Source organism: Pinus tabuliformis, chromosome 7 (assembly GCF_031772625.1).
Source record: "Pinus tabuliformis cultivar Carrire ecotype Pingquan chromosome 7, CPIR1, whole genome shotgun sequence".
NCBI lineage: Eukaryota > Viridiplantae > Streptophyta > Pinopsida > Pinales > Pinaceae > Pinus > Pinus tabuliformis.
The window spans coordinates 1,603,698,640-1,603,723,464 of NC_142293.1; the positions used below are offsets into that span (position 1 = coordinate 1,603,698,640).

Genomic DNA, 24,825 nt, shown 5'->3' on the forward strand with positions numbered 1-24,825 from the left:
ATCTAGCACCTTTATCAACCTCATCCACATCATCATCATGATGTCATTCTTTCCTTGCAAAGGCTAGGGTTTCTTCTTTCAATGGAAGCATCCAATCCTAGGGTTTTGCCCATAAGCCCTAGGGCTTTCTCATTCAGGTTTTGTTGCTTGCTAGGGTTTACAAACCCTAGAATTGAAATGTCCTTGATCCGTCAAGAATGTCCAATGATGATCCAATAAACTCTGCTTTCTCTAAATCCTTTTAACAACTGTATTTTGTCCATAAAGGCTTGGCCTTCATTTCAATGTGCAAAGAATAGCACCCAACATTCATGGCAATAGATGCAAGATATCTTTCCAGACATCAATAGATTCAATAAAAATTTCAAAGTCTTTAGTCATTTTTGACTTGTCATAATACTAGGTCTGCACACGACTTGGCCTTTCCTTCTGAAAACTGTACTCAAGATATTTGGGCCAACTAAGTGACCTTAGAAGGATCATCTTTAGATTCTAATTACCAGGCTTATTCAATTCAACATCTAACATTTTAAGGTTAGGTAATCTTATGATTATTTCAATAACTTCTCCGAATTCCCTGTTTCCAATACATCATCATGATTCTTAAGAGACAATTTGACATCTTTTCCATTGTAAGTAGGCTTTCTCCAAAGGCATACTTAGTGACAGTGATACCTTTCTTTCTTTCTTTCAAGACTGATCATCCATAAGTCATAAAATAGATACCATTCTTCAACAATCAATTGTAATGCAGGGTTTATGACATATCTTGCTTATTTTGAGATACAAAGCAACATTTTCAAAAGGAGGCACATGTTCGATACTAAAATCTTTCGGAACCTGAGCAAAGGTCACATACTTTTCTTATGTGGCTATGTCTTGATTTCAGCCACAACTCAAAGAGTAGAGTTGTCATATCAAGACATCTTTCATGTCACATGTTAATGATAGTTCGTTGAAGATTATTAAACATTAAAGGTTTGTCGCTGATACACTACTGCATTGATGAGTTTTTCAATCCTCAAAATATAGAGATCCAACCTTTCATACAAGTCATGCTAGACCTATGCTTGGTCTTTACAGAGCTCTTCTTGAGATCTAAGAACAAAAATGATAATACATACTTCATACTTCAAGCGTCAATCTTCAGACTTGTTGCTTTTATATGTCTCCATTACCAGACCTCATATTCGATTTTGATCATCACTGTAGTATGCTTTTCAAGAGAAATAGAGTCATTTGAATCAGTCAATATGTATTGTATCTAGTATCATAACAGATCTTCAAGAAGAGTGATTTTGTCATTATCAGCTCCTTAAGTGACTTGGATTCTTCAATTTATTCTTTCAACAATCATTGTAGAAACAAAGCTCGGTTACTGTGGTCATGATCCTTAGCCAATTGAGGTCATATTTAGTCTCCTGTAACTATATTTAGGAATTTTGTACTTCTGAGGTTATGACTGAGATTCCTTGATGACAAAATCACAAGATTTATGCTCAGGACTTCTTCTTGTGAACAAGGTATGCTCCATGGATTTATGAGACTTTGATCAAGTCACAAAATGGTTGCACATTAAAAAATGTAAGCTGACTTGACTGAAATTTTACAGAGGTCATTTGTTAAAGCCATTTGACCTTCTAACATTTGTCCTGAGATCTTCTTGGAATTAACCTTGAGGCTTTTTGGCCTTTTGCTATCTGATCTTTTTTCAATCTGAGGCTTAGATTTCTATAGAACAAGACATTATTTATTCAATAGTTCAAGTTAGGATCAAAGCAATTGAAGACTGATTTTACCATTGGCTGAAAGAATCCTTGGTCATTGACTAAGATTCCTCAGATCTCCTAAGGATTTTCAACCCCCTGCAATTTGCTTCTGAATTTTTCGGTCTACCTGGGATTTTTGGACTAGGGCTTCTTCATAGATGTAAAAGTTCTTTGACTGGACTTTCCTTTTATAAGAGTTCCATAAGCAGTGACAGTCAGTCTATCTGAGATTTAGGGCTTCTTTTTGTGGCTGCTCTTTCACCTATAGCTCATATACCATGTTGATTTTTCAGAGCGTCTTTTATTGTGATAATTGCTTCTAATGAGTTTAATTCTTGTACATATTTTTATCCATGATTCCATCATTAAGCAATTACACAAAAATACATCAACAATACAACATATATAACAGTAGGATCATGAAGAGACAGCCAAACAAAGAACACAAGATTTTACCCTAGGAAAGCCCACACGGTGAAAAACCCAACAACTTTTTCAATAAAGAAATTTTCAATTCAACAGAGATACATCTTAGTCAATAAATAGGTCAAACCTGGTCCATCCTCCTAGTCAAGTCACCTGCCCACATAATAGATTAGGCCTTTTGCCTTTCTCAGAATGTACCCTCTTTTGCCGCAGAAATTCGGCCTCCCACAAATTCGGTCTTGTAATCCTGTAGTACATCAGAAGATCTGCCTTCCTTGTCACACGTGCGAGAGCCAAGAACAAGATTGAATCCATAAGAGCGAGGGCTAATCAAGAGAGACTACTTATCTTCGTCCTTCTAGATTTGTCCTTCCTTCGCTTGATCAACAGAAAACATACATTCTTGAATGAGTAATCTGAATTGCACTAGGAAGAGGTCAAATCACTCTTATTTATATATTTCTTGCTGGCCAAATGGGTGCCTCATAGAGGCTGGTCCGACTTGACTAGGAGGAGGCCGACTTCATCTTTGTAGCCTAAAATTTATCTTTTATAAATTCAATTTTTTCTCTTTTTCAACCAACATGAAGAACATGTCTACTAATATTTTCTTTTTGACTCTAGCATGAAGAACATGCTTACAAAAATTCATTAAAGGCTAAAATATACATTATGAAGACCGACCATAGTTACACAATTTAACACTCAGCAAGTAAGAATGAAAAATTTTCAATGAATCCTTTAAGAGATGTGTTATATGCATTGATTGCAATCATTTGGTTATTTATTGGAGGAAGAAAGTCATCATAGCTATTTTCGTCCATAATCTCACCTTGTGTTGCAGGCAAAATGCTAGTCTTTTTTTTTTGTCAGGTCAAAGAGGGATCATGGATTTCAATCCATGCACAAGTTATTTTCAAACACAAACTTTCATGAAATGGGCATGCCACCAAGCCATGCAAACAAGTACACTGTCATATAATGCTGAGACCTTGAATGAACCATGTCCAAAGATCAAGTTCCCAGGACTTGCTGTAGACTTTTCCTAGCTGCTAACCTACAACACAAGGACATTCCATAAAGTGGTGAACAGAGTACAAAACAAATGAAGAATTGCTTTGGAAATCAATTAAATATTCGTGCTAAAGAATCCAAGCCCCATTGCTAGAGCAATAATCTGACCTAAAGCACCATGGTATGCCCATGCATCTTTCCCAACTTAAATTGTCCACTGAAGTGATTGAAATTTTCTTTGTTTCTATGGTTAACTTTGAAAGTCAATAATTTCCTCAGAATACCATTTATGTAACCGCTGCTATCACATTGCAACTTCAACCTGCCTCTTTCCTTCACAAGACCTCCATAACTTCTTGCTTACCACACACTCCTAACCCACCCAATAAAGTAACTTGGCCCAATTACAATGCCAAGCTACGGTTCCAATTCCAGTCGTTGTTGAATAAAGAGAATTTGCTTCTATCAATCCATCGTGAGTTTTTGTGCTACATGCTTATTACTAGTCTTGTATGGCACACCTCCTTCATCTTTAAATTATGCTACAAATCTTGCAGTGTGCTTCTATTCTTAGTAGTAATCCACATATCCGCCAGTGCTACAGATCAATGTTGCGATAATTGCGATCAGGATTAAATCAGTGAGGGTCCGGAAAAAGAAAAAATCGTAAAAATTGGCAAAATAAAAAAAATACACAAAAATTTAAAAAAATTAAAAAATACAAAAACTAATTTTTGGGAAAAATCGGTATTTTTTCAAAATGAAATAATCGCTGATTTAATTGGCTGATTTGAAAATCGTGATTTTCGCAACACTGCTACAGATGCAACCAAAATACTTCTAAGGTTGCTAACTTGGTATGCATTTGAAAAGATAAGGATTATGTCTCCTTACAGCTTGGTTGATACAGAGGAACAAGTTTGGATGAGGACATGCAACATATTCAGTTTGGGGGAGATGATGAGTCACAAAATTACCATCTTTAAACATCTTCTTCTTCTTATTTTTATTCTCTTTTCATGTACACACGATCCTATATTATCCACTTAAATGCTCATATGCAAGATCTAGGATCGAAGTGTTTTCCATTGCACTTCAAAGTATTTTATTGAATTATGACCAACATTAGGAAATAATTAGCATATTTTGTATTTATTTTCGAAGTAATAGCTAACACATAGACAAGTTGTTATAGGATTTTGATTTAAAAGTTCACATGCTATGGATTCTTCAATCATGGTTGTTTCACATCCCTTGCCATATATTAAGGTCATTATTATAGTTGCTACAACTGTCAGGTTCTTGAGAGTCCAAATAGTTTGCTAGGAAATTGGGCTTGTAGCAGCTTGCTATGAAATCGGGCTTGTAGCAACAAATTCAGAATTTAATTAAAAAATACCATGAATATGCCATGAATCCAATAGTACAACAATGTGGGAATATGCAAACGGAAATAATTCCAATTTCAATGGCTGAAGGGCAGATTTTGCATACCTGCACATGCAATTCCATTTCTCCACATACAGGATAATTTTAAATTCATTGGGCAGCTACATTTCACGTGTGATTTTTAATGAAGTTAGTTGATATAACCTATAGTGCATCTCCAACATGTCCATGTCATCACGAGGGTCTTCACATGCAATATAGGCTGGAACAGAGCATTTTCACATGACCAAAATAGGGTACCTGTGATCAAATGAACAGAGTATCATTTTAACCAATTGTAACCTGTGCAGTTAAAACAATATGCCATGATAACAACATCCTGTGCACGTGATGAAGCAAGTAGCAACACCCAGCACCAAGTTTGCCCTTTCACATAATGACAAATAGGGCATCTTTATGCATCAATTAATTGGATCAGCAGCGAGTTTTATTGTTTTGTTGTATATGGATCACAACATCCCCAATTTTAAAGACCTAACTAATTCACAGCCCTGGCATTTGCAATCAGCAATTGGTTAGTTAGTATTGTATCTCATTTGAAGAGGATGCAATCAATTGGGACCACAACCCTCTCAATTTCAGTTTATAACTAACAACAAACCTCTCGGGAATATAGGGACACTGTTGTTTCTATTTATGAGCATGAATGATACCCTCTCATGCTATAAAAATGAGAGCATTCTCATTCCTGGGGGATACAAAGAGTGTTGTTATTGCTGTAATATATTTTTTTTCCATCAAGTAATATATAAGATCAACATAGTTTTGCTATGTATGGTCACGGGTTAACTTTAGTTGGGTGCTCCTTTAGAGAGGTGCACAGGCCAAACCCTTGGAGGGTGCCCACTCCAAGGCAATGCATTGAGCATGCTCTGTATATATGCTGTAGGAATATGTTATAGTTTAATTTTTGTTTATGTTCATTTGTTTTGGTAATTATTTATTTTTATTTCTTGGAGAATGTCTTTTTCTGCAGCATAGGCTATTTAAGCTAGGAACTCGCTCATGATTACAGTCTAATAATGGAGCAAAATATGTCTTATCACAAGATTAGATTGCAGATGGTATCATTCTTAGAGGAGCCATACAATAGCCTTGAAATTGCAAGTGTTTATTTATTTTGTCGTGTGTTTATTTTTCTGCAAAGTGGTGTGCTTTGTTTCATGCAATTTCATTTCATTTCCTAGATGGTAATGGAATTTATTTCTTTACAATAGAAGCATGTTAGAAAACTAGTGGAAGTTAAGAATCTGTAATCTGCACATACAGTGCATGACATCTCGCAAGCATTAGTACCCTGAGTTGACAATTTAATGATGATCTATCTTTTTTTTTACGATGTGGTTCACGGACATTGGGTGGCCGTTACATCCACGGGAAAATCTGGGCAGATCAACCCCGAAGGGAATCTTTTAAAGCCCATCGGCTAGACTAGTAGGGCCTAACCCCAAGGGCATCGAGGAGAATTGACCCTGTGACCTCCCGATTGGCGAGGCACTTAACAACGGGGACTCGACCAGTTGAGCTAACCCTTGGGGCTTAATGATGATCTATCTTGTTTCCAATTGCATGGTAATAAAATAGCTCGTCAAGGTCAATATATCCTTTTGTACACAATCAATATCCTATGAGAGTCGCAAGTCATTAGTAATGTTCTTAATTGATAATTAATGAATGAACTACTTATATATGTGCATTCATCCTTCCAATAACCATGTTCAGTTATGCTAGCACATTGGCAGTCGTTTGGATTGGTCATACAGGTATTTTTGCTTATTTCTTTTACCTCTAGAATCATAACATGCACGTTTTGACTCTCTTTCTTGTTATAATGAAAGGATATTAAAACTTTCTAATCAAAATCTGTAGTATATTTTCTGATACGTGGCCTTCATCTCTTCCAAGGCATGCTAGGGAAGAAACTGTTTTCTGGATATGTAATCATCCTAGACAACGGCACTTTTAGGAAAATAACCATGTTAGATGAAAAACTGTGTTGAAGTCTTCAGGGAATGACTCAGCTGTCAATATTTTTTTCCATGACTGATTGTTCCAATGATCTCTTTCCTTGGTTGTTTCTTCAAGAGAGTGCATAGACCAACTTTAGTTAGTAATAATACTCTTATGTCTGTCTGCTGTTTTTAAGCCCTCTAAATCTTGCTATCAGAAATCAGATAATTGTCTTTCTTACAGCACAATGATTTTTTTTCCTATGTAAAGGAGACCTCAAATGTCCAAAGACTAACATTTGAAATATGGAAATTCAGCTCCCTTGCCTGTGGACACATGTTTGGCATGTCATGTATTAGAAAGTGGCTTCAGCAACATGAGGACAACATTGGCAAGGTAAAAATATTTAAAACTCATATATTGTTGATTTCCATGGCATGATATTAGATAAACTATTAAGACAATAAAGTTCTGGAAAATGATAATCAAATTTATATTATATTACTTGGAGATTATAATTTTGTATTTCTGCAAAAATTGTGTAGTGTCCACAATGCAATGACAAGGCTAAGCTGAGTGACATCAGAATTCTTTATGTGCCAGTTATAGCTATCACTTGTCTACATCAGTGACAGAAGTTATCTTTGCTAAAATACCGTCAGTTTTCCAGCACCCTTCAAGCTTCATTCCACATATTTCAATGAGCAGCTTATTGATTTGTTGTTGCTGGAAGCATGGAAAACAGTTTCCAAGTGATCGTACTAGCTCTTAAACAAGTAACCACTATATCAGTTTGATCATCTGCCATGATTAACAAGTAATTTTTCCATAATTGCAGAAGTCAGTTGAACATATCTGTTTTTAAGGCATTAGAAGCTCAGTCCCTCCCTGGGTTTTGTTTGGCAAAGTGTAATGGTTCAAGCTCCTAAGGTGATACACAGAAACGAAAACTTGCAAAATGTTAAAAACCTTGTTGCACACTCTTTTAATTTCTGTCATGCGGCTGAACCTTGTATACATCTAAATTTTGCATCCTGCAACATTACCTTTGTTCATCAATGCTGTGTTTTTTATCAGAAGTGATGGGCTGGTTGGAAATTTATTGTTAGTACCATAGCTATCCACCCTCTGTAATTTCCTACTATGTTGTCGGGGAGATTAGCCAAGTTCTCAATTGTAATAGTTGGCTGTTTGTTGTGGGCTCTTTAATTTCGTTATGCAGGTTAACCATATTTGACCCTAAATTTCATTTAGCATAATAACGTTTGTGTTAGCAGTCTTACATTTCCAATCAGTATTCAGTTTTTTGAGAGATTGTTGTTACTATTATGGTCAGGCAACCTCTTTGATATTTAAGTCCTAATCAAATCCTAAGCGGTAGTAATTCGATTTGATTATTCTCTTCTAGCCTAACTGGGCTTAAATGACTAATTATGGTGTACAGAGGATTAGCTATAGTTATATCATAGTATAACTAGGATTTCTTCTCTTTTTGGTTGGGTAGCTAGAACAAAATTTTCTTCTCTTTGAGAAGTACTATGGTGTAGGGAAGTTGATTTTTTAAAAACTATTTAAGGTCTGTCCAAACCTGATTGTATTTGAAATATTATAAATAATGTTCCGTGAGACTCGCATAAGATCTAAGGCATTTGAAAATTGTCCCAAGGCTTCTGCTTGCAAACATACTCCAAATTGTTATGAGATGAGATGAGTGAAGGTCATGTATCTAATGGTTCTGCTGGCAAACATGCTCCAAATTGTTATGAGATGAAATGAGTGAAGGTGATGTGCCAAAATTATTATTTCATGCGCTTTAGCTATACATTTTGTATAGATAGATAATTGTGTTGTATCTTTTAGGTTTTTTAACATCTTTGAAATGTGATTTCAAAGCTTATGACATGCGCATGTGCAAATTTTGCTTCGAAGGATTTTCAATCTACTCATGTAGCCCTCTCTCGACGTTATTTCTAGACAATACACGAACTCATAAATTTACCCATACAGTTTGCCCATCTCAACGTTATCTATGGACAACACAAACTCATACATTTGGGCACTTTTCATTAGCTTCTTTATTTTATGGAAACTTATTAGTTTGTTATTAGATTCATAACCTAATGAACCATTTATAGTTCTTTTATATCTTATTAATGTTGGAACCTAACTTTATGTTGGTTTATCACAACTCTGGAACTTTTGGAGCTAGTTAGTCGAAGGGTCAACTGACACTAGATAGTCAGTGGAATGATCACCTTATGGAAAAATCGATTGAGTGGTCAATGGGTTGGATGCATAACCAACTGGAAGACAATGGTCGATTAGCAATATCACTGACTTATTGGTTTAAGGAATTGACTGGATCGTCGGATTGACTTGAACATTCAACTGAAGGACATAAAGATAACCAATGAGATAACACGGATTTACTGGAAACAATTTAACAACTAAGCCTTGTCATTGGAATAAATTCTCTGTAACTCAAGGAGATTGGTTAGATATGGTACTTATAAGTAAAGGACCCTATGGGTCGAATATAAAATAATGAGAATCATGATCACATGTTGAGATGACGTAATGCTGTTCATTATGCATTGTGATGTTCTGATCATAATGCACTGTGCTTTAATGACACCACACATCATCTTGGAGTATTATTTTCTCTTCTATTTAATTTCTGAGAAGAATATGTTATCTATTCTCTATATTTGGTTCTTGGACATAGAACATGTCCCAACATGATATTAGAATCGATGCTTTAAGACCTAGCCCATTTATTGACAAATTGTGTCGAGTTGGATCTTTTCGTGATTGATTCTAGGCCGATTGATGTTGCATGGAACCTTTTTTATGAGAAAGATAAAAACTATCAAAATTTTATGAAGATGACATCCAATGTGTTGAAATTCCAATGCAAGGGGGAATTTTTTAACATGATAATTACTTGTAAAGTTATTTAGTGTTCTTCTTTTATTTTTCCTTTATTATTCATCAAATAATTACCATTCAAAACAAGAAAATGGAGGTCATAATGCAGAGAAAACAAGAGACACCAAAAATTAGGCTCTAAGCCAGAGCAAAACTCCACAAAACCCAACTATAATCTTTCTTTGTTACAAAGAAAGTTTGTATTGTGGAATAATCTTCAGAATAGTTGGTACACGAAGACATTCATTGAGGATGAAAACATATATGTTGAATAGTGTGTAAAAGAATTGATATGAGATACAAATGAGGGCCTCCTTATATATCTAGGCAGGTGTTTGTTCATGAATGGTCATGCCCTTAGAGACATGTCTCCTCAATAATTAATTATTATTTAACTAATTATTATTTGATTATTATTTATTTATATTATTTTTATATATTTTATTCATAACATTGCCTTCCCCTTTAGAAAATCTTTATACTCAAAGCTTATTAATAAGAAAGTTTCATATCTTTTTTTGACTCGTAATGTCTTAACGTCTTTTCAACTTGTGGAACTATCATCTTTGATGATATAAGACGATATGAACTTTTGAGTGTGGTACAAAATTATCATAATGTGAAACTATCTAACCATCCAAAATTAATCCTCTATGGAATTTTGTGATTACGAAAAACTTGAAGTGAATTGTTATCATAAGATCGAATCACGGTGACATTAGCATTCTTTGGAACATATATCACTTGTCTATGGTCCAAGTGATATGGATTTGTAGACTGTTTGAGATGCCTACCTTTATGATTTGGGTGTAGATAAGGATTTCTTATAATTTGATTTACCCTTATCTTGTTTGTGTCGGTTTCTTGATTTACTTGAAGTATCTGATTTCCTTCATGAACTGAAGTCACTTGGTTAAATGCTTGATCTTCACTTGAAATTTTCGTTGTTTGAACAACATCTAAATATGTTTTTAGTTCAACTGGTTTGTCATATTCTTTAGTTGTGATATTGACTGGATCGATATTCATTCCTTTATCTTAAACTAGGATTATTACAACTGGAGACTTAGATACTTCTTCTTAAGTTGCTCATATTTGATTAAGGTTCATTAAGCGTAAATTTTTCTCTTCTTGTTTTGATAGGTGCTTCGCGAGTTCTTTCTTTGTAATCTTAACTTTATTGACTTGTTTGATTAATTTTTCACTGTGATCTCTGCGGCGTGAAATTTATTTGTCCTTTTCTATACCTTCTTTATGATGCATATCCTCAAAATCTTTATATTTCTATCGTGACATGTTCTTATTTTGTTGAAGTTTGAATATTGTCTTCTAAAATTTTAATATGTAAATTCTCTTGATCTTCCAACTGCAATTTCTCGTTACGCTAGGTTACATCGTTTTGTAGAAGTGATGATGGATGTTCAACTTGAAATTTGGATTTTATTTTCTTCATTTCTTTATTAAAATCTGCATGTTGCTCAAATGTTATTAATTGTTTTATTCTTTCATAAAAATTAACATCTCTTTTTGAGGATTGTCTTTGTGTGTCACTTTGATATTCAACTAAAGTAAAAGTTTCATGACATTTCTTGCAGATGGCATCTTGATTTCTAAACTACTCTCGACAATAAGAATATTCTTCTGAACGAAAAAGACATTTTGAAAAGAAACCACATTTCTTTATCGAATTCATCTTTTTGTTTTTCCTTATTTTTTGTCATATTAGTTCATCTTTTTGTATTTTAATAATTATTATTATTTTCAATAATATAACACCATTTTTTTCTAACTTTTATAATAATTATTTTTGTGCCTATAGCCTTATAGTTTTAAATGAGAAATGTTGTAATATTTTATTGATAATTTTTTCTTTGATAATACTTTTATTTGGCCTTTTAAAACTGGAAACTTGAAATTTTAATTATTTTCAATTATATATATATATATATATTACCTTCTTTATAAAAGTTTATGGAACCTTTTGAACCTTGAAATTTTAATGATTTTCAATTATATATATATATATATATATATATATATATAACCCTTATTTATTCTTTATAAAAGTTTATGGAACCTTTTGAGACTCTCAACTTTTAATTCACGTTTTTCAATCTACACATTTTTGTTATAATATCTAATTATATTGATTTTATGGGTCAACAATCATGGTTTTATGGATGTGGTGGTGTTTGTCTATATATATATATATCAGAGTGAAATCGCAGGTTGTATGGACTCGAAAATTCTACCACACGTAATTCATAATGAATGGATGACAACTATCTGTAATTCATACGGTACAATGTGCTGTGATGGTAAGAACAAACTGTTTAGGCTGTGTTTATATATTTATTTGCAAACCTTGCTTTCAACACCATAACCCAATGATCCTTAGGATGTTGTTGTAAGGAAGACATACAATTTCTTGCAGAAATCGTACGATTGTGATTTTATGGCAGGTGTGAGTGGAAGGAGGTTGCAATAGAGGAAGGGTCGACGGATCGTACTGGAAAAAGGAGGTTGTGGTAAAGGAAGGGTCAACGGATTCTGGCAACAAAAGGTCATAGTAGGGATAGTGGTGGCAACGTATAGATGTGAGCGGATGGATAGGGCGGTAGGGATGGCGATGAAGTGACCGGGATGACTACTTTGGCGTGCGACAAAGGAGTATGGTGGTGGTTGTGGCTGCATGCTGCGAGAGAAAACTGTTGTCGGATGGCAGCGGCCTATCGAGGCTATGGCAACAACTGACGAGAAGCTCAAGTGCTATGGTGACAGGGTCCCTCAGGTGGCGGAGGCTGCTCTTTTGTTTTGTTTTTTTCTTTCTATAATAACTTTTTAAATTTTAATTTTTAATTATATATATAATTTCCTTTTCGAATTATATATATATATATAATTTTTTCTTTTTTTGTTTATATTATAACTTTGTTTTTTCTTTTATAAACTCTTTTTTTTTTTAATCACCAAGAGCTTGAAGACAAAATGGAGAATCTGCAAAATAGATACCAAATGCTATGAACAAAGTTCGTACTCTGCAATAATCTTCAGAACACTTGGTAGATGAAGACATCCATTGAGGATCGAAACATATATATTGAATAGTGCGTAAACTAATTGATATGAGATACAAATGAGGGCCTGCTTATATACCTAGGTAGGTGCTTGTTGATGAATGGTCATGTCCTTAGAGACATGCCTCTTCACTAATTAATCATTATTTAACTAATTAGTATTTGATTATTATTTATTTATATTTTTTTTGTATATTATATTCATAACATTTTTTTCTAGAATTAGATCAAAATGAGATATCTAAGACTAAGACCAAAAACTGCCACCAAAACTCCAAGTCTAGCTCTCCTCCAAGTCACCTTCAAAGCCAAAATTCAACATAGGTAAAACTGGTCTTCTTGCAATTCCGCTCTTGAATTTTTGGGTCTTCCGGAAATCTCATTCCTGAATTTTTGGGCTTGCAAATAGATTAGAATTTCGTTTTGTTTATTTTTTTCACACAACTCTTCCACATGTGCGAGCTCTTCTTCTCCTTCTTCGTCCTTTTCTCCATTAGTTAGGTGCAAAAGATATGTATGACGATGATGAGTGAATGTTCCCCAAAGTGATTGAATTGTCCTTTATATATATGTCTAGGAGGTCGATAGGTGGCTCTTGAAAGCGCAGGCTGACTTGTTCCCAAGGAGGGCTAACTTGATGACTTGGGTGGACTTTGACTCCATATAAAAATTCTTTTTCTTTTCTCATAAAAAGTCCAAATGGGACTTGACTCAAAAACTCTTTTTTTTACTCTTTTGACTCTATAAGCATGAAGAACCTACTTTGACCAAAAATAAAATAATAATGAATATAATCAATGTTGAAAATTACATTTTATTACATTATGAAGATTGACACTAGTTAGATTTTTCAACACTCCTTCTTAACTAGGAAGGTATTCATAATGACACAACAAGGTACTCTCAAGTTGAAATATTGAGATAATAAAGGATATGGATTGATAAGTGTCCATGATGATTTACATCATCATATCCAACATTGTCAAAATAGCAAGGCCTTGACTAACAAGCTCTATCTCTCTACTAGATTAGAGCACAATGTTGGAAGGCATAAAATTTGGACACCATTGCCTCTCAGGTACATACCCCACCTCGGTGTTCCTAAGGTATGACCTCACATGACCATTTCCTAATCCAAGGAAGAGTACATCCTCCAAACCATTCTTTACCAAGTCCATGTATCCAACTTAGGATGTTAACCCTAATCAATCACAATACATGACTCAAGAATGTATGTCCCTGATGTTTATTCAGTTCACCATTCTTCATACTAGTGCCTTCACTAGGCTTACGACTGTTAGTTCTGGCCATATTACATGACACATGGAGAACACAATGTCCACCCTTACTCTCTCTCAACCAGGGAGGAGATCCTCACTCCCTCTCAAACAAGGAGAAACAACCACAAGCCTAAGCTTGTCTAAAAAATACTCATCAACGCATCGACTACTTGTTCTTCCGTGGAGATTCGTTGTAGCTTCTCGTCTCCTCTCTGCATCATACTCTCGAATCATAAAGCTCTTCGACCTTCCTGGTTCTCTAACATTCTTCATGCAACTTTGAATCCAACATGTCATTAAGTAGTTCACCATGATATTTTATGGAGCCAAACTTCTTCTCAACTTATTGTACCAACCACCACATCTTCTGCCATAGAATTCTGCTTCATGTTCTTCCAAGAAATCTATCAGCTCCCATTCATCAGCGGTATTTCTATTTGCATTAGTAGTTTCAACCCAATCAATGTGTTCTTGAATCGAACCAATCAACTTAAGGTACAACAATATCAAAATTCTTCAACTTCTTGCGAAAGGATATTGCCTTAGATTAGTCGTCTTTTCTTTTGATCACAAGCTTTTCTGTGTTTTCTGCCAAACTTCAAGTATCATTGTATCATCCAAGATCTTACAACTCTCTCTTTCCGATTGAGGTAAGTGAACTTCTTCCCATTTTATGCTGCCATCTGATCAACTTCTTTGATGCATACTTCAAACTACTTCCTCCTTAATCTCCATGCTTTGCCACATTCTTCCAATTCTTCCATCTACTAGTCAAGCTTTGATAGGTCTTGTCTTGACCTGCAACCTTTATTAGAAGACTGCGAAAGAATAAAAAGACAAAGTACAAATATAATAGCAATAGTAGTAATTAAGGAGATGTAGAGTACTTATCTTTTGAAGAAGGTTAACTCCCTCTTAATCTTAGACTTGTTCACCAATCTTGTTCCCACATCAGTATGATGTCATTCTTGTCATTCTCAAGAGCTAGGTTTTTCTTTCCACAACAAAAACGATTAGTTAAGGTCTTTTTTTGTTTTTAGGGTTTTCTAACTCAAACCTTTGCTAGGGTTTACAAATCCTAGATACTCCAAAGTCTTCAAGACCTGCCATTTAAGAATTGCAAATTCTACAAGCATACTAGGGAGTTAGTTGCAAGACCCTAGATATACTATAGTCAAGCTTTTTATGTGACAGGGACCATTTCATTTAAAAACCTAGACTTTATAAGGAAAAAAATGAATGCTACCATATCAATTAAGTCATGATTACTAATGTATCTATTTAGACCCTTTTATAGTACGTCACTATCTTTCAATAGATCATTAGCTTAATCTTTATGTTAATTCCTAGATGTGACTTTACCATGACCTGGAAGACTTGGTATCATGTGCAAAGTTTATACATACCTCTTCAATTTTACCTTATTCATCCTTGCAAAGATCTGATCCTTTGACTTTTCTTCAGTTGTCATGTACCAACTTTCTCCAACAAAGGTGCCTCAATCCTTCAACCATTGTACTAGGATATGAACCACATAAATTTCTTTGGGCTGCTTGCTTTGTCTTGGTTCCTTTCAAACTTCATAGACAAATAGGCTTCATTTATGTAAATCATCTTCCTTTTATGTATAGGAGAGTAGCATAGAAACTTCACATACTTGTGCCAATGAGATGAGCTTCATGTGCCTTCAAATGTCTAATCATAGTTCTTTCATAGGGTTTGCAAAAACACAAATATGGTCCTTATAGTTTTTGTCCCTTCCACTATATCACGGACAAGATGTCACAACTCCGTTCTTCAAGGTCAACTCTAGAGATTATCCTTGTAATGAAGTCAACCTGTATCCTAGGATCTTTTATAACAAACTTTTGTTCTTCGTCGTTCAGGTCGTCACATATATTAGACAATGCCACAAAAGCACATCAAACATATAGTGCCACAAGAATGTTCGGATACTACTTCAATATAGTGTCACAATAGGTTTTGAATGCCGCCACAAAACCTTTGAATTTGTGAGAGGTTCAGATCTTCGTCCTTGTAAACACGACATTGTTCTTGAGAATACTTGGTATAGTCTGTACATAGAAGAACTCTTCTTTTGAAATTAGCTGATGCCTCAAACTTGTTGTTTATTCCATAGAAACATAGTGCCTGCAGACTTTGATGCTTGCTACATAGAGAACAAGATGAAATTCTTCAAACTCATCATTTGTTCCAAAAATTTATCTACTTAAACTTTAGAGGATTCAAATTCCTTGGATAGTTTGAATCTTGGTGTCATCGTGAATGCCTTGAATTTGAAAGGTATGCTTGGTTATTCAAGTCTCGAGTCGCAACGGGTTCACAAAATTCATACCTCTGTGCACATTTGTATCTTATCAACTCTTTTTACCTGCTCCTTTGCTTGCTACATATGCCCATAACTTGCCTTAGCATGTCAGTCATGATTCATCCACAAGATATTTAGCCACATTGTTTTTGCATGTTTGTTACATCATAGATATATAAGCTACTTCATAAAGATATCAATGCTAGAAATATACCACAAGAGATGTCCACAGGAACTTGCATCATGGCGAGATATGTCACCATAGAAACTTTTTTCACAGAGAAATATGTCATATCACAAAAAACATGCATCACAGAGAATTTGTATTGCCACAGAGACTCTCATTACATGGACATAGGAGCTCGGGTTATCATAACATAATTTGCATTGTATCTTCACAGGAATTCACATAATCTTTATATAACAAATACTTCACATTATATACAAAACTTGCATCATATATATATGACTAGAACTTGTATCATGTATAGGATCAAAACTCGCATCATATTAAGCCTTGAGTCTTCATGTATTTTAGATAATGTATGCCTCAAAATATTTGTAGATATACCTTTGATAAAGTTCGAATGAATTTCATAAAAGAGAGTGCGACTGATGTCTTGGATTTAGCACAAAATTTTCCACAAATGTGGATTTTTCTAATGAGTATGTCTTGAGTGCTTTAGGTCCGCATTCTTAAATTTTCAAAGGTGGCTCATATAATGGATAAATGATGTTTATAGTCCTTGATTATTGTCTCTTAATGCCTTTGCTCTTTATGATCTTGACTTCTCAGGGTTTCTCCAATTCTCCAACAATAGTCATGTCTTTATCATAGCTCCAATACCATGTTGAAATTCCAATGCAAAGGGGAATTTCTTAACATGATAATTACTTGTGAAGTTATTTAACGTTTTTCTTTTATTTTTCCTCTATTTTTCATCAAGCAATTACCATTCAAAACAAGAAAATAAAGATCATAGTGCACAAAAGACAAGAGACACCAGAAATTGGGCTCCAAGCCAGGGCAAAACCCCACAAGGGGGAAAGCCCAACAACAATCCTCTTATAGAATAATATCAAAATGAGATGTCCAAGACCAAGATCGAAAACTGCCACCAAAAATCTAAGTCCAACCCTCCTTCAAGTCACCTACAAAGTCAAAATTCAACTTAGGTCAAACTGGTCTTCTTGAAATTTTACTCCTAAATTTTCTGGCCTTCTTGAAATATCGCCCCTGAATTTTCGGGCTTGCAATTAGATTAGAATTTCGGGTTTTTTTTCACAAAATTCTTCCACATGTGCGAGCTCTTCTTTTCATTCTTCTTCGTCCTTTTCTCGATTACTTAGGTGCAGAAGATATATATGATGATGATGAGTGAATATCCTCCAAAGTGATTGAACTATCATTTATATATGTTTGTCCAAGAGGTTGAATACGTGGCTCTTAGAAGCTCGGGCTGACTTGTTCCTAAGGAGGGTCAAATTGACAATTTTGGTGGACTTTGACTCAATATAAAAATTCTTTTTATTTTCTTACAAAATGTCCAAATGAAACTTGACTCAAATGCATTTCTTATGACACATAATACATTCTCTTTTACTCTTTTGACTCTATAAGCCTGGACATGCTTTGACAAAAAATAAAATAATAATAATGAATATAATCAATGATAAAAATTACATTTTATTACATTATGAAGATTAACAATAGTTACATTTTTCAACACAATGATCGTATATTGAAATGATGTTTTGTTGTTCATTATGTATTGTGATGTTCTGATCATAATGCACAATGCTTTAATGATATAATGGTGTCTCTAGACACCACCCATTATCTTGGAGTTTTATTTTCTCTTCTATTTAATTTTTGATTAGATTTTGCTCTCTGTTCTTAGTTCATGGACATCAAAGCATTTCCCAATATGGTATCATCGCTGATGGTTTAAGACCTAACCTTGTTATTAGCAAATTGTGCTAAGTTGGATTTTTTTCGTGATTTCCTTTGGGTCTATTGATTTGTTGCATGGAACCTTATTTTTTGAGAAATATCAGATTTAAACAATGTAAACATTGAAACAGGAACTATAAACTCAAAACATGGACTCTAGCCAAAAAACCCCGTAAAAACATCAAAAACAGTGCCAAAAATGACAAGTGTTGATGCTGGAATAACACCTTTTTTTTGTATTGTATTTTACGGTAAATTTTTAACATGTTTTAAAAATGGCGGTTAAAAGTATTTTTTGTGCAAAAATTGTCCAAAACACACCCTCAAAATGAAAAGTGTCGACGCTGGAATAACACTTTCTTTCCTTTTTTTTTTGGTCGTAATAATGGTGTAAAAGATTTTATCATGACTTCGAAAAACATTAAAATTTCAAAAGAATAATGAAAACATAAAATAAAATAAAAAATTAAAAAATTAAAACAATGAAAAAACACAAAACAAAAAAAGTTAAAAAAAATAATAGAACATAAATTAAAATATATACTAAAAACTAAACATAAAAAAAAAAAATTTCAAATATATAAAAAAGGACAAAAAAAAATTAACAAAAAAAATCAATCATAAAAATGTTAAAAATAACAAAATTAACCTATAAAAGATAAGAATTAAAAAATTAAAAAAAAAAACTTAACAATTATAAACAAATAAATAGTAAGAAAAACATATTTTAAAAAAATGAAATATTTTATTTATTTATTTATTTATTTTTTTTTTATCTTAAAAAACATAAAAAAATTTGGCTAAAAAAAATATGGAAAAGAAAAGAAAACAACTACAAAATTAAGTAAGTAAAAATAGAAAAATTAAAAAACATTAACAAAAAAACTAAAAAAGAAAATGAAAATTAAAAACAAATTGGATTTAAAAAAAATAAAAAATTAACAAAAAAATAAAAATTAAAAACTACTAAAATTAAGATTAAAAAAATAAAAAAAAACCTAAAAAACAAAAATATACTCAAATTAAAAAAAAAACCAAAAAACAATTAAAAAGTAAAAAACATATATATATTTAAAAAGGACAAACATCTAAAATTAAATTTAAAACAAAATATATATTTTTTATTAAAAAAATAAAAACATTTAAAATTTTTATTTAAAAAAAAGAAAATTTCAAAAATAAGTATTTTTTATTTAAAACAAAATAAATAAACTATTAACCTTTTTTTTGGCAAAATTTTAATTAAAAAAAAAAACATTGACCCCCGCCACCCTTCGGCCGCCCGTGGTGGCGTGGCCCTAGGCGGAGGAGGCTGCATAAATTGAGAAGCATGGTAACAATCTGAATAGGAATGAAGGCTGGAAAATTAGTAGCAACTGGATCCTTGCTCTCCATTCTTAGTTTTTATTTATTACATGAATTTCACCGTTTATCTAGATTTTGATTTTTCCTTCGGAACACACACACACACACACACACATATATATATATATATTTTTTGAATTTCTATTGATTTAATATTATTATTTGCTTAATTTACATTTTACATTTATTTATTTATCTAGTATTAATTTTTTTTTGGTTGATAAGTGAGTGAATCCTGAAAATCACACTTACCCTGTGGTTGAGAGGCCACGACTTAGGGGCATATAAGCCGTTAAAGTCACCCGGGAATCGCACTCGGCCTGAGCCACACCAGCGGAAACCATGCTGGATTTTTGGTATCGGCGAGACTAGAACCGATGACCTTTGTTTACGGAGCACCTTAACAACGCGCTCCTTCACCGACTGTTCTATATCTCTTTGATTATTTATCTAGTATTATTATTATTAGTTATTTATTTATATTTTTTGAAAAAATGTATAATTCTTAATTCTTGAATTTTTATGCTTATTTTTATTTAAAAAAAATTATATATATATATGATTCTTAATTATTCATTTTTTATGCTTATTTATTTATTTTATTTTAATTGTTATTATTTATTATTATTATTCCTTTTTTTTTTAAATATTATGAGAATGTTTTTAAACGTTTGTAATTATTTTGAATTTATAACGTTTCGATAAAATTAATTTTTATTTTTGACTTTCTAACGGATCAATTTATATTTTTTGAAGCATCTCCACCTATATATATTGTTAATGTTAGATCAGATGCTCCACCTTTGCCTTGATGATGAACCACAGTGGAGGGTTTGAAACTTTGGCTCCAATAAATTATTTGATGTGATATCTCTAGAAAATTTTCTCTTTAAACGTTATGGATCACAGAATTCTAAACTCGGGAAAAGGTTTGAGGTGTTTAAATTAAAAAAGTTATTTAAAAATAAAAATAAAAATTATGCGCATATTTTTTTGTTTTAAATAAAAGACATTTATTTATCAAGAAAAGTTAAATGGTTTTTTTTTTTAATATAGGGCTTAATAAAAAGTAAAAAGGTTGAATATATATATATATATATATATATATATATTCTTTTTAAACTTTAAATGTTTTTTGATTTTATTTTATTTTTTTAATGTGAAAAAATATATATATTTTTAAAATTTTCATATATATATATATATATATTTTGGAGTTTATTTTTGTTTATTTTTTTAAATATTTTTAATATTAATTTTACTAGTTTTTATTTATTTTTTGTTAATTTTTTATTTTTTTAATTTAGTTTGTTTTTAATATATATATATATGTTTTTTTAATTTTTCTATTTTTGCTTAATTTTATATATATATTTTTTAAATTTTGTTTTTCTCTTTTTTCCAAATTCATTTATGGTTTATAAAATAATTTTTTTTTAACACTTTTTTTTTTTAAGTAATCAACATTTAAAAAAGAAAAATAAAACAACTTGAAAATTCGTTAAGTAATCATGATTTCAAAAAAAATTGGACATAATAAATTTTAAAGTGTGAAAAATAAGTCTTCTAAAAAAGGTATGCTGCATCAACACGTTTCAAATCAGCATGAAAATCACTAACATTTAAAAACAAATATTTATATTTGATACATAAGAAAATTTAAAGTGTCAAAAATATGCTCCGAAAAAAAAAAAAATGTATTTTGCATCACCACTTTTCAAAATCGGGTCACTTTTTTGCTACTTCTACGAAACGAGTAATCGTATCAGTTATTTAAAGTGCCAGAAACTATGATCTAAAAAAACTATGTGTGTTTTGCATCGCCCCTTTTCAAAATCGGGTCACTTTTTTGCTATCTCTACGAAACATGTAACAATATCAGTTCCCGTTTCAAAGTTTATGTTGTTTTTATCATAATTTTCTAAAGATGGCACCCAATGATTGTATGTTGAGATGATGTAATGTTGTTCAAATATGCATTGTGATGTTTTGATCATAATGCATTGTGCTTTAATGATATAATGATGTCCCTAGACACCACCCATCATCTTGGAGTGTTATTTTATCTTTTGTTTAATCTCTAATTAGATTCTACTATCTGCTTTTTTTTTTAGTTTTTGAACATCAAAGCATGTCTATCAGAGTTGATGGTTTAAGACCTAGCCTTGTTATTTACAAATTGTATTGAGTCAAATCTTTTTGTAATTGACTTTGGGCTGATCGATTTGCTGCATGAAACTTTTTTTTTAAAGAAACATTAGATCTATTTGAATTTTGTTAAGATGACAACCAAGGTTGATCATGTTGTTTTGAATGGGAAAAATTATGTTGTTTGGGCACTAGATATGGAAATCCTTTTGAGGAGCAAAGGGTTTTGGTAGTATATGAGAACCATTGTTCCAGATCCAAAGGATGATCATACGAAGTTTATTATTGATGGAATAATTATGAGGTTGTTGGCGTCATCACGGTCTATATTGCTCGAGAAATTCATTTTCATATGAGTGAGATTTATCGCCCTCACAAAGTCTGGAAGAAGATAAGGTTGTTGTTTGACAAAGTCGATGAAAGTTGGGTCATGGAGTTAGAAAAGGAGTTGTTCTCTCTTGATCCTCATTCTTTTGAAAGAATTGAGGACTACCTAGCTTGCATCAAAGAGATACAATTGAAATTGGACGACTGTGGGAAAAACTATCTGAAGAAATATGGACAACTCATAAAACTAGTCTCTATGAATTTGTAGACACCTTCTAATGTGTTTTGTTCCTCATTCTGCACTAACTGGAGATTGGGCAAGGAAGATGGTAAGGATTATACCTTTGATACATTTTGTGATTTGTTGATAAAGGATTAACAGAGGTTGCTCGATGAAGGGAAGCTTGGTAATAAGTCCCAAGCCTATCAACTCAAAGGTAAGAGCAAGTTGACACAAAAGAAAATTTGAACTCCACCAGAGTATCTTGATCCCAAACACCAAAAACAGAATGCGCCTAAATCAACCAAGAAGAATCTTAAGAAGAAGACATGTATCCACTGTGGGAAAACTAGACATGTGGAGAAAACCTGTTTCAAGAAGAGAGATGACTTTGAGCAGAAATTAAAATCACTTGAAACTAAACGATCGACTAATTGATCTACCGACAATTTTACCTAGAATGCAAGCTCTTCATGCTCATACCACATTATTAAAATGAAGGGTTGTTAATTCTGGTTGTACCCACCATATGGAAAAGGATGCTTCTTTATTTTCCTCCCTAGATAAGGCTATTGAACAAAAGATCTACATAGCATATGGCTTTTCTCTTGGCGTTGTTAGTTCTTGTGATGTACCTTATCAACATGGAAAAATCTTGAGTGTCTATCATGTGCCTAATTTGAGCGCAAAGTTGTTAGTTTTGTAATCGACACAAATTGGAAAAATTGTTGAATTTTGGCTAGATTGGTTCATTGTAAAGATTTAAAAAAAGATTGGTTGGTTGTCATTAAGGGTATCTTCGACTCGATTGATGGACTATATAAGTTTCACAACCTGTATTGACCCCATCCTAAGCCGACTATTCTTGTGGCACAAACAATTGAACAAAGTCAACTTTGGCGTGAACGATTCATACATTTGAACTTTAGGAGCATCCAAACTATGGAAAATCAAAATATGGTTGCCGACCTACCAAATATACTTCCACTTGATGGACTCTGTGTGGGATGTACATTGGGAAAGCATCATCAGGCACCGTTTGAATTTGGGAAAGCATGGCATGCAAAACTACCATTGGAGCCTCTTTACAGTGATCTTTGCTACCTAAATAAGCCTTCGTTGGCTGGTGCCAAGTATATTTGACAGTTATTGATGATTTTTCAAGATTTACTTGGATATATTTTTTGAGAAATAAGAGGCATGTCTTTGAAAGATACAAGGAATTTCAGACCTTGGTTGAAAAACAATCCAACCATCTATTAAATGCCTAAGATCAGATAATGGTGGAAAATAAGTGAATCGACCACTTGAAGATTACCTTATTTAGTTGGGTATCTCCTGGCAGAGGTTGGTCCCTCGTACTCCATAGTAGAATGGCATGGTGGAATGGAAGAACCACATCCTAGTTGAAATGACTTGTTTTTTTTCTACAAGCAAAGGAGTTATTGACGAAGTTTTGGGTTGAAGCGGTTTACTTTGCCAACTACCTTTTGAATTTCCGATTAACGCTGTTAGTTCTTTGACTCTAGTCAAATGTTGGTATGGTTGGAAACTCTTCGTTGGTTACCCCATAATTTTTGGATGCATTGCGTAGGCACATATTCCTAATGGTTGTAGAAATAAATTGGATGCAAAGAGCCATGTTTGTGTCATGACAGGTTATTTTGACGAGTCAAAAGCATATTGATTATTTGATCTTGTAAAGTAGCAAATTATTATTAAAGAAATGTCATCTTTCATGAGAAGGCTTTTGGAAGAAAGTTACCAACTTAATGGGAATTGTACCAAATTCTCACTATTTTAGAAGTTGCAAAAAATCATTCGAATTTGAGAAGTGTTGATTTAGAACACACTTTTTTCTGGAGCATAGTTTTGACACTTTAAATTTCCTATGTATTAAATATGGGCATATTTTTTAAAATGTTAGTGATTTTCAAGCTGATTTTGAAAAGTGTTGATGTAGCGTCAACCCATTTTTTTTGGAGGGGCCTATTTTTCACACTTAATTTTTTTTTTTTTTATGTATAAAGTATGGATAATTGTTTTAAAATGCTGATGATTTTCATACTGATTTTGAAAAACATTGATGTATCATTATTTTATTTTTTTGGAGGACATATTTTAAATTTTCTTATGTCTTATGTATGTACATTTTTTTTAAATGTTAGTTATTTAACACATTTCAAGTTGTCGCCTTCTTTTTCTTCTTTGTTTTATTCCTAGGATGTTTGTTTTTGAAGTGTTGTTCAAGTTTATGTTTTTTGTTTATTTTTGCAATATTTTTTTGTAATGAAATTTTCGATTTTTTTGCAAGGTTAAATAATCATAATAAAATAAATATTTTAAAGTAATGAATTTTTTATATATTAATATATCATTAATTAATACTTCAATACACAAAATAATTATCACTAAAATAATAATAATTTTAAAACATTAACAAAAAATTATATGTTTTGCATATAGATATAATAAAAAAATACACATTTCTGTATTTTTTCGCTAAAAATGACATGTCAAATAAATGATTTTTATGGAAAAAATGAAAAGAAAAAGTTGGAAAGATAGCAAATTTTATGAATTTTATGT

General features: G+C 32.5%; 1 protein-coding gene across 3 annotated transcripts in view; it reads left to right on the plus strand.

Annotated features, from left to right (window-relative positions):
• LOC149254278 (uncharacterized) overlaps nt 1–7,667 on the plus strand; it is a 129,140-nt gene extending 121,473 nt beyond the window's left edge. The window contains exons 3-4 of one of the 3 annotated variants that reach the window (XR_016267133.1): nt 6,926–7,004; nt 7,154–7,188. Coding sequence is in view for 2 of the 3 variants with exons in the window: in XM_089460115.1 (XP_089316241.1) it covers nt 6,926–7,004; nt 7,154–7,240 (166 nt within the window). In the remaining variant the exon portion in view is untranslated. Of the gene's footprint in view, nt 1–6,925; nt 7,005–7,153 lie in introns of all 3 variants that reach the window. The other 2 variants (XM_089460115.1, XM_089460116.1) reach the window with 2 other exon arrangements.
• Nucleotides 7,668–24,825: the final 17,158 nt, after the last annotated feature.